General features: G+C 38.6%; 1 protein-coding gene across 1 annotated transcript in view; it reads left to right on the forward strand.

Annotated features, from left to right (window-relative positions):
• Positions 1-538: 538 nt before the first annotated feature.
• LOC136883561 (putative uncharacterized protein DDB_G0271606) overlaps positions 539-15,260 on the forward strand; it is a 152,430-nt gene continuing 137,708 nt past the window's right edge. Inside the window, exon 1 of the mRNA XM_067155943.2 lies at positions 539-668. Coding sequence (XP_067012044.2) covers positions 555-668 — 114 coding nt within the window. The 5' untranslated portion in view covers positions 539-554. The remainder of the gene's footprint in view (positions 669-15,260) is intronic.

Raw genomic sequence — 15,260 nt, forward strand, 5'->3', positions numbered from 1 at the left:
ATGGCATAACAAACAGTTATATGTTGTTGTACCCCTATGGTACACTCGTAAGAGAATCACTATTCCACACACTTTTATTACCAAATGGATTTAATGAACATTTATTCTACTCAATAGTAAAAACATAATGTCTGCGTGGTTGTGTTCTTATCTGTCTACAAAAAGCAGCATGTTTAGATGCTAGTACATTACAATAAAGTTGAACATGTAAATGGCTAACTACGCTTGAACGTACGCCTTTTGCCTTTTACATGGATTGTGAATTTTCTGTCTCACATGCATACATTTTTGGTGGTAAACTCCGTCATAATATTCATACTACATTAAACTTTCATAAGACCTATGAATTTCTTATTAAGTGGCTGACATAATTTATTTGTGTGATCTCTTTGACATGTCTTAATCTAGTTTTAAAGTTGCCTTATTTGTATATTTTCTCTGACAGATGTTACTGTTGCCACTGCACCAGTTGGTCGTCTTAAGTTTAATAAAACCTTATAAAAGGTGATTACATGCTCCTTTACTTCAATTTATTAAACTTAAGAAGAAAGACAATGGAAAAATTACTTCGTCCGGAACGTTTAAGCATTGACCCAGAATCCAGTAACGCTCAACAAGAATGGAAACATAGGTACAGCACGTTCAAGAACTTCATTTTGGCGTATCAAGTAAGTGACTCTGACAAATTACGCATATTGATCAACCATGTTTCACTACCGTTTACGAATATATCAATGAAGCCAAAACTTATAATGACGCCATTAGTATCTTGGTTAGTATATTTTCCAAGCCCGTGAACGAGATATTTGCCGGACACAAATTGGCAACTAGGAAGCATCTATCTGACGAAACTGTATCGATATATATATATACAATATTTAAAGCTTCTGAGCAAGGATTGTAATTTTGTAACATTGGCAACCCAAAAATGAATGAACATAATTTAGTAAAGAACAAACTTATGAATATAAAATTTCTTATAATAAAGTTCCTTCACTTCGCACCAGGGTGCATGGTCACAGTTTTTGTAGTGACATCTGTTGCAGAAAGCCCAAGCTTCCTGATAAATGGTAAACAAAACACATAGAATGTCATACAGTACTGGAAACTTCACAATCCCAAAATTAAGGTGGTGACATCTTCTGAATAAAAGTCTAAGTAGGTCTAGTTTCAAGTTCAGTGCTTCTCCAGTAGAGGAGGTTTTATAGGCGCAAGATTTAAATGTGCGGCGTAGAATGTACCTCCCGGTACATTATTATTATTATTATTATTATTATTATTATTATTATTATTATTATTATTATTATTATTATTATTATTATTATTATTGTTACGGAGTATTGTGGATGTGCAGAGGTGAAAGAAGGTGCTGGGGTGAACAGGTCTCAAAATGCGAAATTAAAGTTAAGATAAAATTTAACAAAGGTTATATTTTCTTTTCAAGATCAAGAAATAACAAATATAACAGATACTCAGTAGCTTAACAACAAATCGAGAGTGTACAATTACAGTGTTACAGGATTTGGGCTCCGAGAGCCAGACACACAATTCTTGAGCTATAAGCCCAACCTTACGATATACAAGATTCAACAAAGGGGCAGAAGACCCCAATCATGCCCAGGAGCTCTTGCTCCCAATCACACAGTAAAGCCTCCTCGAGGCACGCAGAAACAAATTTTAGGAAAGAGCAACCCGCTCTTAAAGTTCAAGCCTATCAAAGGCCACACCAAACTCCACGTTCAAGCTGTCCTCCAAGGACATACACACAGGGGTAAAAAAAAATACCCAACCTACTGAGGCTTATTCAGTGAAGAAACAGAAATATTACATGGCCTCCACAATACCAACTTGAGAGGAGGCAAAACTGCACTCCTAATATACTTTACTAAAACCTACTTGGCACTAGGCCGCTAATGCAAGGGCTAATCCCATACTAAAGAGGTGACTTATATAAGAAAACGATTTACATTACACTAGAAGGGAAGAAACGGTTGTGAAAATAAGTTCACCTCAAAGCAATATGAGTGGGAGCTCGAGAGGGTTAGGCACTCTCTATCCCAATTTGTAGTTTAAAAAGATAGAATTGATACCAAGTGTCTTTACATTTTAGAGGAAAGTTACATGGTAAAAGACTTCGGACCTGCCCCGAGAGTTAAACTGCTGAGCTAGCAAGAAAAGCAGTTATTAAAAGGCCATTACCTGGTGGTTGAACTGCTGCCCGAAGAAAGAGGCGCTTCCCGCCCCCTGCTACATAATTTACACAAAGATAGATGTTACTGAAGTGGCCCGGAGACCCGAAAATCAGCAGTTTATATACCCTCGTGGAAAGTTCGAGGCGTTTCGTGAATGATAACACCCGCCCACAAGCATTTTATTGGTTAATGGCAAAAACTACTACACCAGATGAAGAAGAAACACCTTATTGGTGGAAAATTAATTACAGAAATTCCTTATTGGTCAAATTCAAAACTGGCGGAAAGAAAGGGTTAACATTGCCAACTTAAACAATGGCAGAAAGAAATTTAATAAAGAACAAACATATAAGTACTAAATTTCTTCAAAAAGAAAGGTTCCTTCAATTCGCACTAGGGTGCACAATTGTAGTTCTTAAGTAGTGTCCTCTAGAAGAGAATGTTCACACTTCTTGCTACAGATAAAACAAAAATGAATCGAAACTGACATAGTTCAGAACACTTCAAAATTTATAGTAATGAGATCTTCTGAGAAATCGTTGAATTAGTATGGAAGTTAAAGTTCAGGCTTTCTCCAGTAGAGGAGTTTTAACTGGCGCAAAGTTTGAATTAGCGGCGTGGAGGTGTACCACCCGGTACAATTATTATTATTATTATTATTATTATTATTATTATTATTATTATTATTATTATTATTATTATTATTATTATTATTATTATTTCTTTCGACTTTCCCCAACTAGATAGGTCTTATGACGACGATGGGGACATCAGTTGCAAGTGCACAAGTCAGTTCAATGTAGTCTTGGACATCCCTTCGCAGAGTCCACAACCTGTCGAACTTATCAAAAGGTATGTTCGAGTCAGCAAATCACGATAGTAGTATAAGTCAGGGATTCGGGCGCCGCCGCCGCCGCAGGGCTTTCAGGGGCCACCTCCGCCGCCGCCGCACGGGAGGCCTTCCCAGGGGCCCGCTCCTCCGCAGCCTGGGGCCTCTTCCAGTGCTGCAACTTAACCTTACTAGCGCGAAATTTGAAAAAATCCACATTCTATTGTTTGGAAAAAACTCACGTGCTTTTTTGACAGCTGCCATCCGCCATCTTTAAACAAGAGAGCACACTGCTGCACTCTTTAGCTACATACCTTTGAAATGTGGTGGCGGCAAATTCGAAGTGCTTCACAAACACACGTGCTTTTTTAACTGCTGTCATCCGCCATCTTTAATCAAGAGAGCACACTGCTGCACTCTTTAGCTACTTACCTTAGAAATGTGGTGGCGGCAATTAAAAAATTATTTGACATGCTGCCATCTTTAATCAACAGAGCACCGTGCTGCTATCTTTATCGTAGTAGAGGGTAGTTTCTACGTAACAGCTGTTATCCGCCATCTTGCATCGCTAATCTTAGTGCCGCCCTCTTTAGCTACTTACTTTTGAGGCGGACTATTTGAAAAATTCTATTTGACAAGCTGTTATCCGCCATCCTGCATCGCAAACCTCAGTGCTGCACTCTTTAGTTGAAATGTGGTTGCGGACAATTTGAAAAATTATATTTGACAGCAACCATCTTTAATCAATAGACCATCGTGCTGCTATCTTTAGCTACTTACCTTCGAAATGTGGTGGCGGGCAATTCCACGTGATAGCTATCATCCGCCATCTTGCATCGCTAACCTTAGTGCTGCCCTCTTTACGACACTGCTGGTAATTTAAAATCCACATGATTTTTTTAACAGCTGTCATCCTTCATCTTGCATCGCAAACCTCAGTGCTGCCCTCTTTAGTTGAAAGGTAGTGGCAGATTGACAAGCTGTTATCCGCTATCTTACATCGCTTACCTCGGTGCTGCACTCTTTAGCTACTTACATTTGAAATGCGGTGGCGGACAATTTAAAAAAATATATTTCACAGCAGCCATCTTTATTCAACAGAGTACCGTGCTGCTATCTTTACGGCTACTACATCGCTCATTAGCACTTAGAGGCTACTACACAAGATGGCGGTGGTTGTTATAGCCTCTTCCTCTGTCAAGGCATAGCTTTATCGAACAAGTCTAAACATGCATCGGGATAGCTGGAGTAAGCACGTGCTGCAGTGATGACGTCATTGTGTATGTTTAGACTTGATCGTTTTCTTAAGAGTAAGTAGTTGTAAGGAATGCAATAAGTATGCATCTTAAAAGCAAGAGTGTGCATGTGCTGCAGTGATGACGTCATTGTAGGTATGCATGTTTAAACCTGTTCGTTGACTAAAAGCTTTAGTCTTCAAGAAACAGTGATAGAGAGTGGAGTGCAAACATTACGAAAACATTAATAGTTGATGTGCAAGGCTTTAAAGTAAACGGCAACAAATTTGTGTTTAAAGAGGTGGCTGTGTTAGATTACAGTGTGTTGTGGGCACCAAAACTTGTTAGTTTAGTATTTAGTCCACCGTTCCCTTACTGTTTTCAAACAGATGAAGATAAAAAGCAGAGTCAATGGATTGAAAACAATCTAGGTTTGAAGTGGGAAGAAAACGGAATACCTTATCGTTTTCAACCTTTAATGATGAATGCACATTTGTCAAGAGCAGATCTTGTTCTTTTAAAGGGTTATGAAAAGAAAGAATGGTTGCGTGATTATCTACCAGCATCGTGTGAAATTATCGACATGCATGAATTGGGGTGTCCATCATTTAAAACTCTTCCGAAAGAGCACAGTAGAGAAACAAGTAAACAGTCTTTACAACATGTATTCATGCTCTTTGATTGGTTGTGTGGCAGTGCATGCCGGGAAGTGAACAACATATGTAACCTGCAGTGACGAAATAACCTTACTGTAAAAGAAACATTTGTAGAGTAAAGACATCATGTCATTTCTAACAGATACTAAGTGTAACGCAGTTGAAAAGGCAATCGTCAAGTTTTAAGCATGCAAAAATAAATTAACACTTTTAATGAAGAAGAGTCAAATGCATTACCAAAGGCATTTTTGGTTAATGTAGCTGCGAATGCTGTAAAGAAGATTTGGGATAAGGTGCCTCGTGAGTGGACTCAAGATTCTGTTTTGTCAGAGCTTCAAACGTGTAGTTTACATCATGAACACGTGAGTTTAGTTAGAAGTTAGAAGATGGCTGCGAAGGGAGTAAACAAGGAAAAGGTGAAGAAACGTGCTGGGAAAAAGATGAGTAAGCATGTTGGGCGTGGGCTCATCAATAAAGTGATTCATCTTTTCTTCGAGCTTCATCTTCCCTGCGGCTCTAGAACACGTTCGCCTGACACGTAGTTACATGCTGCCTGCATAGAGTATGTCGTGTAGCTGATAAAATCTTCTTCGTAAAGTTATGCTGTGTGTGTTATTACCTAGTGCTTCAGCTGCTCAGAAGATAGCAGCACTTGTCGTTGTTGGTGCAATAAAACGAAAACTAAGTGACAAAGACAGTAAAATAAACAAAGGGTAAAAATGTATATATATATATTCTAAAATGAATATGAATTTTCAAAACATATTACAGGTGTTGTTTAATCCTACAACATGCCCTAGTGACTTAGAAGGAACGAGAGTTGAGGATTAAAAACACGCATACGATTGAAAGTACATCCTCTTTATTAATCCATGAATTAAAGCTGTTATCAAAACCAAGCTATTTAACATACAGTTTATTCCTACGACGTCGAATAACACGTTCAACTAAATAGTGATCAGGATATTTGGTTTTCTGCAGTTCTTCAATGTAGAATCCTCCTTCAATAGGCTGTCCTCTGAGATCGCGAAGTAAATACATAACTGGATTAGTAAGCTTAACACTTCTGATTTGAAAAATATCAGTGCTCCAGTTGGGTGTGTATTCTTTCTCAAAAATAGACTTGTGTTTGCTGATGCGAACAAAATCGCCTTCCTTAAAGCGATGGCGAAGTGGATCAGCTATTTTAATTACAAGATGAATAGCATCTAGACGAGGTGTATTCCTTGTAACAAGACGTGGCTTTGTTCCGATAGTGCGATGAGGTGTATCGTTGTAGGTAGAAAAAGTCTAGGTAGCAGATCAATCCAACGATATGAACATTGCGCTGTAAATTCTCGCCACATCATTGTTTTGAGTGTACGATTAAAGCGTTCTACAACACTTGCCTTGAGATTGCTCAACGTAGAGTAGTGTTGAATGCCAAGTAACTTGAGGTAAGAAGAAAAATCCTTGTTGTAAAACTCTTTACCTTGATCAGTTTGTAGAAGGCTTGGGCAGCGTTTCGATTTTTCAACAATATGTTTAAATGCTTCTTTAACTTGAGCTGCTGTTTTAGAACGTACGGCTTGCGCAGAAGCAAACTTCGAGTACACATCGATAACAGTAAGTAGATACTTATACTCCTTATTACTAGAGGCATATGGAATCATTTCTACTAGTCTGCTTGCCAGAGATCATCTTTTCCTCGTGTAATAACGCGTCTGTGACAGTAGGTGCGACGTGCTGGTTTATGTAACTCATGTGCGATGTTTACCTTTACAGGTGAGATCTTCTCTTGACGAGCCATTACAAAATAATACCGGCATAACGTAATTCTCCTTCTATTTCTAGAATTTCTGATTCGTGACCTGAGTGACCAGCCTCTTGCGATGCTCTTAAAAGTTGCTATCGTTCAACGAGTAAATTTGGGTCATTCCAGTATCTTACATCCACATACGGCAACAAAGGCTTGTAGATAACATCAAGACTATGTGCAGTCGGAAACAGCTTAGAAATAAACTCACGATACTTGTAAATCGTATTTGCATTTACAGCTTCTGTTCTCTTGTAATTAAGTCATGTTGCGTCAGTAGCAAAAAGTATTGCTATATATTTTTTAAGATCATCTTGTAAAATTATATCCTTGTCAGGTATTCGTGAGAAAAGAAGTTCTAAGAGTCCTTTCGTAGGTTTATAGGTAACACCTTTTTCAATGAGTTTGTTGTTATTAATCTTAACATTTGAATTTCCTATCCAGAAACAGTCATCTTCGTAGCGAATACCGTAGGTAGTGTCAGTTTGTCCTGTAAAAAGTTTTTCTATATAAGGTGCAAAGAGAGATCCATAGGTATCTTGAACAAAAGTTCTAAACTGATTGCGATACTCTGGTGTTATCATAACCGCAGACAAAGTTGGTAGATTTTGCGTCGATGTAGTAGGTGTTTCAGCAATAACATCTGTAGTTAAAAACTCAACACGCTTAGATGGTGATGTATCATTAAGTTCTTCTTCTCCCTTAACTTCCTCTTCCTTTTCTTGATCTACATCCTGCTTCTTCTCTTCCTTATCATGTTCATGCTTTTCTTCTTCTTCATGCTTCTCTTTATGATATGATGTTTGCATAGAAGCAAAACTTGAAGTAGACTGCGGTAATGAAGTAGAATTAAAAATTTCTTTGAGTGGTGTACTTAGTTGTGTTTTTAAAAACAAATCCGTGTCTGCTTGAATACGTTTAAGCTCTTTAAATTTCCGTCGAATATTGTTTCGAGCTTGGATGGTATGTTTTGTAATCTCCTTGCTAGATGTTAACATGATGATGGCTTTTAATCAAGTAGTTACTGTAATTCTGTGTTAATGCATATACAATGATCGAAACCCATGCGATATCGTCCATGCTGTACATCACTTTCTTTATCAATAACTAAAAAGCTGTAACGGTGCAATGACCAACATTTAGCACACATACGTTTAAAGTCATCGAATGTCATATCAGTGTTAACATAATCGTTATACACATGTCGCATGTTGCGCTCATCTTGCCGAAAAAAGCACAATAACATTTGCGTTGTCGCGTATCAACTGCTTAGGCACACGAGAATAGGTTTGACACAAATAGATGCAATCAACATATGTATGCCGTCCCATACGGAAGAATGCACGAATAACGTTTTGCTGTTCTGTTGCGACATCATCAAAGATCATAAGAGAATTAGGAAGCACATCGTCTGGTGATGGTACTTGCTCATGCGAATTAAATTTAAAATATCTTATTCCATCTTTAACTAGATCGTGCATTACAGTTTGTAGAATAGTATATAGCGGTTGATACGCTGACTTTGCAAAAACGTAAATATTCTCGAAGCGTACACCATTTACAGGAGTAATAAGTGTAAGTAAAAGATTTGTCTTCCCGCATCCCGACGGACCTGATATAATACATCGAACAGTAAAAGGAAACAACGTTCCATGACGTTTTCTTGTAGTTGTACTAGAGTAGGTAAGAGATGTGGTACAATGTCGGTAACAGGTAGTGTGTCTTGCTGCTTTATAATCTTCATGATAACTGAATCATAAAGTACGTAATAGTGATATATATATATATATATATTAAATGAAACAAGAGGTGACGATTAGTTTATGATTTGCGTACAGCATGGTGAAACAACGATATCCAAACTACATGAAGAAGAAGAAAGCAATAACTGTTGGAAGGAAAGATGTTATAAAGGCTGCGCAAAAAGCTATTCGAGGGGAATACAATCCTCGCTTAGCTACTAGTAAGGCATTACGCGCAGCATGAGCGAGAATTTCTCCAAAGTGCAGAGCAATATTTAGTAAACGTGCACGAATTATTCCTGTACCAAAACGAGGAGGATTTCTCCCTGAGCTGTTTGCTGGCTTAGCAGCTTTAGGGTCATTGCTAGGTGGTGCTAGTGCTGTAGCGAGAACTGTCAAAGCTGTAGAAGAAGCGAAACAACAGTTGAAAGAGAGTGAACGTCATAACACGACGATGGAGGCAATTGCGTTACGAGGTAAAGCTGTGAACATGAAGCTAGCGCCGTACAAGAAAGGGCTTGGTATCTACATTTCTCCAAACAACGTCTACTGAATGCACTGCCACATCGAGCTCTAACGCATGATGAAGTTTTTACGTTTGCTAAACAACTAGGAATTCATTATTTTCGAGGAGTATATATGCGCGATCAACTACCAACGCGCCCACGTGAACGTGAAAGTGCCGTAATTAACTTGGACAACAGTCGTTGACCTGGAACTCATTACGTTGCTTATGTAAAACGTAAATCTAAAGTATGGTATTTTGATAGCTATGGAGACTTACCTCCTCCTTTTGAGCTCATACGTTATTTCGGAGGCAGTGCAGACATTGTTTACAATAAAAACCGTGTGCAAATCTGTAATACACGCATATGCGGACGATTATGTCTTATGTTCTTATATCAAACCCAGACAGTAGAGAAAGAGCATTAGTGTCTACGCGATGACTAACAGTGAAAGAACGTTTGCTGTACGTGGGGAAGGACCTGAAACAACCGTCTATTTTAATCCACCAATCGAACTTGGCTATCAGCCGCATAGTCTTGGACTAGTATAGTTTGAAAGCTACAATAAAATCTATAATGTGCGTGATGGTGTAAACAAGTTCTATTACGATGAGTATGTGCTAACACTACCCTCAGGTAGTTATACAGTAGACGATATTCATGACTATATTGAAAGTACGTTAATTGATAAGTTTGGAGAAGATAGTTTTAGTAATCATAATTACAAGTTCTCAATCACTATAAGCAATATTACACATAAATGTGTTATTGAATCATCATTTAAGATTAACTTCAAATCACAACCTGATTCGATTGGACCACTGCTTGGATTTTCATCGAGGGAGCTCCTACCGAACGTACGTTACGAGTCTGATCAACCTATAACACTCTTCGATGATTATCATGTGAACATTACTTGTAATATTATTACAGACTTGAATAGTAATCTACAACCTTCGCACGTCCTGCACGACTTTATTGTTACAGAGGAACGTGGATATACTATTTGTGAGAAACCAGCAGTAGTTCTTTATCATCCTGTGTCTGTAAAACACATTAGCAATATTACTCTTAGACTTGTAAATAAACATGATCACCTTATTCATTTAGATCGGCACGCGTACGTAGCTTACAAACTACATCTCAAACCAGTATGAAAAACATCTATAAAACATGGTGTACATTCCGAAGACATACTACATGTGTGCAGAGACTCATCGAGTTAACAGATACCCATAAGCAGATACTCCAAAATTTAGGATATACGCTACTACAACAGAATGGAAGAAATGCTAGACATAACGAATACAGTAGAAACTCGTGAAGGTGTTGTACGAAGTGAGCTTCATTCCTATCAACCTTTTACGTTTGGATTAAATAACAATGATGAAATTCATTTTATTATTAATCAGCAAGACGTATACACCTTACCACACGAAAGCTACCTCTATATTGAAGGACGACTAGAAAAGTCGGATGGAAGTGGACCAAGCACATCACAACTAAACAACCATGCTCTAGCTTTTCTATTTTCTGAAGCGCGATATGAAGTAAATAATGTTGAAACAGATCGAACGAAGAATGTTGGTATTACAAGTGCAATGAAACTCTACCATCCTTTCTGTGATGAAGAAAATAATCTTTTGCGGATGACTGGATGGTGTCCAAAAGCTACTAACAACTGGATGATTAATGAGGATGGACCTTTTACGGGTATGTTATCACTAAAACATATTTTTGGCTTCGCAGAAGACTTTACACGTATTATAATCAACGCAAAACAAGAGACTATTCTAATCCGTGATCGAAGTGATTACAATTCTCTTAAAGCAACAGAAACACAAGTGGAATCGAAAATTGAACTTCATCGTATACTGTGGAGGATTCCACATATAACCTTATCTGATAGTGAAAAACTTCGATTGCTCAAGATTGTAGAAAATGATACACCATTACCCAAGGTTCTTAAACACTACTACAGGTTGGGCCCAACGCGAGCCGAGCTGCTATTGGTTAACGAAATGACGTCACAGTAGGAGCAAGGCAGCCGAGCCCAGAGCGCGCAAATCAGTAGGAATCTCATAATATCAGCAAATATTACAGTTTCTCAGAACTAACAGAACCAGATATAAAGATTCCTGCAGTTATAAGATAGAGAAAAGAGTACAGCATAGTAACTTTTCATGAGTTCCATTACGAATAAGGAGTAAACGTGACGGCACACTAACCAACGCTTGAAATTTATTAACATTTAGAAGTTCCTCTATTTAGTTTGAGGAAGGTTACGCGCTTTCAAATCTGTAAACATAAATATTTAGAGATATGAAATCTTTGTCATATTAAATCTTTAAAGCAGAAATTCCGTGACGAACTACCGTATATTAACATACGATATCCTGACTCACTTCCGCTGGTATCGAGTTTAAAGCTTAACACATATTATAACAGCAGCAGAAGTAAGTTTATATTTGAAACCATGCATAGATAGTCCTGGAAAACCTACAGCCTGTTTTCCAGTCTTTGACCGGGTCAGGGATATAATGAATGAACCACATATAGGCTTGCCGGCGGACTTGAGGGAAATAAAATAGCTCTCGCGGACCAAATACACAACCCCCTGTGGGTGGAGGACGCAGGCTATTATTGTAATGGAGTCGCCACTCCCAAAGTGATTTATTAATGACAGAAAAATGCTATGAAATGATAATGGAGAGTGTTGCTGGGATGAAAGATGACAGGGAAAACCGGAGTACCCGGAGAAAAACCTGTCCCGCCTCCACTTTGACCAACACAAATCTCACACGTAGTGACCGGGATTTGAAACACGGTATCCAGTGGTGAGAAGCCGACGCGCTGCCGTCTGAGCCACGGAGGCTCTGCATAGATAGCGCTTCATTAGAACACAGTCCTACCTGTGAGATTAGATGTCATGAAGTGGTTGCTTTTGAAGATGAAATCCACTGTCGTGCCTTTCGCCGATGAGCTGCTATGGATTTTTCAGTTCTTCTCCGAATGTTCATTTGTCGTATGCGTATGAATATTCTCGTTCTAACATACATTTTTAATATTTCTGGTGGTACAGCGGGGAATTTACTGCTAATTATTTGACACACTTTGCGTATAATATTAGGTATGTGTCACAGTTGTCATAGTTCAGCACGTCCGTGAGTGTCTCTGAAAATTAACTCAATTTCCTTTATTTGGTTTACCATTCTAACGATGGAACGAGTAGACCTCCCCGAGATAACATTTCTATCCATCCCACAGGGACTGTACCAGGAGAAATGGAAAGCATTTCCCCAGTGGGACTTCGCATTGACCTGTCATATTTTCTTTCACGGTCGGCGATGTAGCCGGCGAGGTAACGACATCCCTCTGCTGAACAATCAGGTGTCGCTGTAGATTGCGGTGAATCTTTTTTCTTTGCTATTTGCTTTACGTCGCACCGACACAGATAGGTCTTATGGCGACGATGGGACAGGAAGGGCCTAGGAATGGGAAGGAAGCGTTCGTGGCCTTAATTAATGTACAGTCCCAGCATTTGCTTGGTGTGAAAATGGGAAACTATGGAAAACCCTCTTCAGGGCTGCCGACAGTGGGGTTCGAACCCACTATCTCCAAATTACTGGATACTGGCCGCACTTAAGCGACTGCAGCTATCGAGCTCGGTCGGTGAATCATTAACGGCACAGTTTTCTATCGTAATGATACTGTACAATGAACACATAAATTTCACTCCAGCTACTATTACACTGTACACGCAACTAACGAACAGAAAATAAGTGTACCTCACTGCACGAAACACAGCAACTTACCAGAGATCTCACAGAAACGAACTACGACACACACACACTACGCAAAATACAGTAGGTCACTGTATAAACCAACAGCAATATACGGAAAGAAATTACGTATAGTTATTACGTGGAAATCCTTTCTTTATAAGACAGACATTTATAAACAATGAAATGAGATACACGTGCGGTTGTATGCTACACAATCACGGTGCTAATGTGATGACGTCACGAGCAGGACGAGGGAAAACTAACATCTACTGCGCAACCAATCTGGGCCACCCGTGACCATTACCTATACGTTTTCGAAGTTGGGAACTGCATGAATATCCTGTGTTACCACCTACAAACAAGCATAGCTGGGCTGTTAAAACATCACGTTTTACTGAGAAGCCCTTGTATATTATTTTTGGACTTCAAACTAATCGTAAATTCAATCGCGATAAAGCTAAGCTCACTGTTTGAACAGTGTAAATTAAGACACGTTAGACTATATCTCAACGGAGTTACGTATCCCTGCGAAAACATAGACATTAACTTTGAGAAAAATAAGTTTGGGATGCTCTATGATATGTTTTGTAAATTTCAATCATCGTATTATCAGAAAGAAGATCGTCCGCTATTTACACCTCAAGAATTTAAAAATAAAGCATCGATTGTAGTTATAGACTGCTCTTATCATGTAGAATTTATAAAAGAATCTCCAGTTGAAATTCGTTTAGAATTTGAAACATCTGAAAACATTCCTGCTAACACAGCAGCCTATTGTCTTATTAATCATATAAGTGATGTTACTTACCATCCGCTAACGAATATTGTTACGAGACTATAAATAAGGATAGCTCTTTATCATTAACATTAGTGTGTGCTTCGACATCGTATGTTATAGAACAAAACTGTAAATGTGCGTGCTGTTTGCATGCTCATACGCAACATCTTATTTATCTTTCACGAGTGAGTGAGGCTATTAAGATGTTCTATAAACATAGAACGTCGATGCCGAAACATCTTATTCAATACTTACCACCAGGATATTGTCTACGTACGCTGCCTCTTACGTACTGAACCCATGACCTTTGTGCCCTAAGAACATTATGCATAATGTACCAAAATAATTAAAAGTTGGATTCTTGATAGCATGGATTTGACACGTGACGAGGGGGTGATTACCTTCGGTCCCACGCTCTGGGGTACGTGACGTCAACCACACGTGTCGACGGCGGAAGAATCTCAAGTAAGTTTTATGAACTATTTCAAAGCGCGTGTACACGGCGTGACCACGCCAAGTCAAAAAAATATAGTGCCTATCAAAGGAGGTCGATCATCTCACAAATCGAACCCGTAAAATTTTTAAATGTCCATGAACACTACCGCCAGAAATGTAGCAAGCATGTAGTCACTTTCAAAACTCTTGAAATTGCAGTTTAGGTAAGTCAGAAAATTTATATAAAATTTTCTTGGCGGCAAAGGGAGAGACCTGAAGAGAGGGGGTAACTGCTATAAATATGAAGGGACGCCATGACGAAGTTTCCTTCTCCGGCATTTGTGATACAAAGCGGACGAAATTGTTGAGTTGCTCCGCGAAATCAAATCAACGAAAGTAGACTGAGTTCGACTGCAGATTTTAGCCAGTGTGGCTAAGTCTTGACTCCATGGGGAGATAGTTTTCTTGAGAGAAATAAGTGTATCAGATAGGACGGTCAAAGTACTGAAATATTCTAATGTGATTAAGTAATTCGTGTGCGGGAGTAATTATAATCCATCGTGTGCGTTCAAGCAATCAAGTGAAGGGTATTTTCTTTTTTTTTATGCTTTATTCCAGGAAACCTGAAGAAATAATTATAAATTGTAAGGCCATGAATGTAAAAATGGCTAAATAAAATGCCAGGGTCGCAGGTGAGCCCTAAGACGAATACTGGCATGAAGACATGAGGTAGGTGACTTCCCATCTTACTGCCTCTTATATCTCATCTCGTGATTTCTAAAAGTGTATTTTGCATGGGGATATACGACGCAGTGGTCACCCCTACTAAGTTTTGTAAATGTGAGGGTACGACTAAAAGAGTCATTTGTTTTATTTTCCACTTGGATAAAATTTTGAAGTCTTGCGAGTGCCATATAATGTTGTAAAAAGTTATTGAATAGGGTTCCGAAGTGATATCACGTCCAATGTAGATCGTCATCCGTGTGAGTGTACTGCCTGTATTTTGTGATGTCAAAGTAAGATGTTCATTCGATGTAAAATTCTTCTGTCTGCAATTTGACGTTAATAATAATAATCCATGGTCACTCATTTTCAATCGAGTGGAAGCGCGCTGTCGGGTGAGAACCTAGGGGATGAATTTGGTCACGGAGAGAAACGTTCTTTTTAATGCCCATTTTAAACTGTGTCTGACTGACAATAAAAAGATCTAGTAGAATGTTTCAGTCATTTCTCGTAAAAAAATCAAGTTATTAAATACGATATCATTTATGCAAAGTTATTCATGAGTAATGCATTGTGCGATATTA

The sequence above is a fragment of the Anabrus simplex genome, chromosome 11 (genome assembly GCF_040414725.1).
Source record: "Anabrus simplex isolate iqAnaSimp1 chromosome 11, ASM4041472v1, whole genome shotgun sequence".
NCBI classification, from domain to species: Eukaryota; Metazoa; Arthropoda; class Insecta; order Orthoptera; family Tettigoniidae; genus Anabrus; species Anabrus simplex.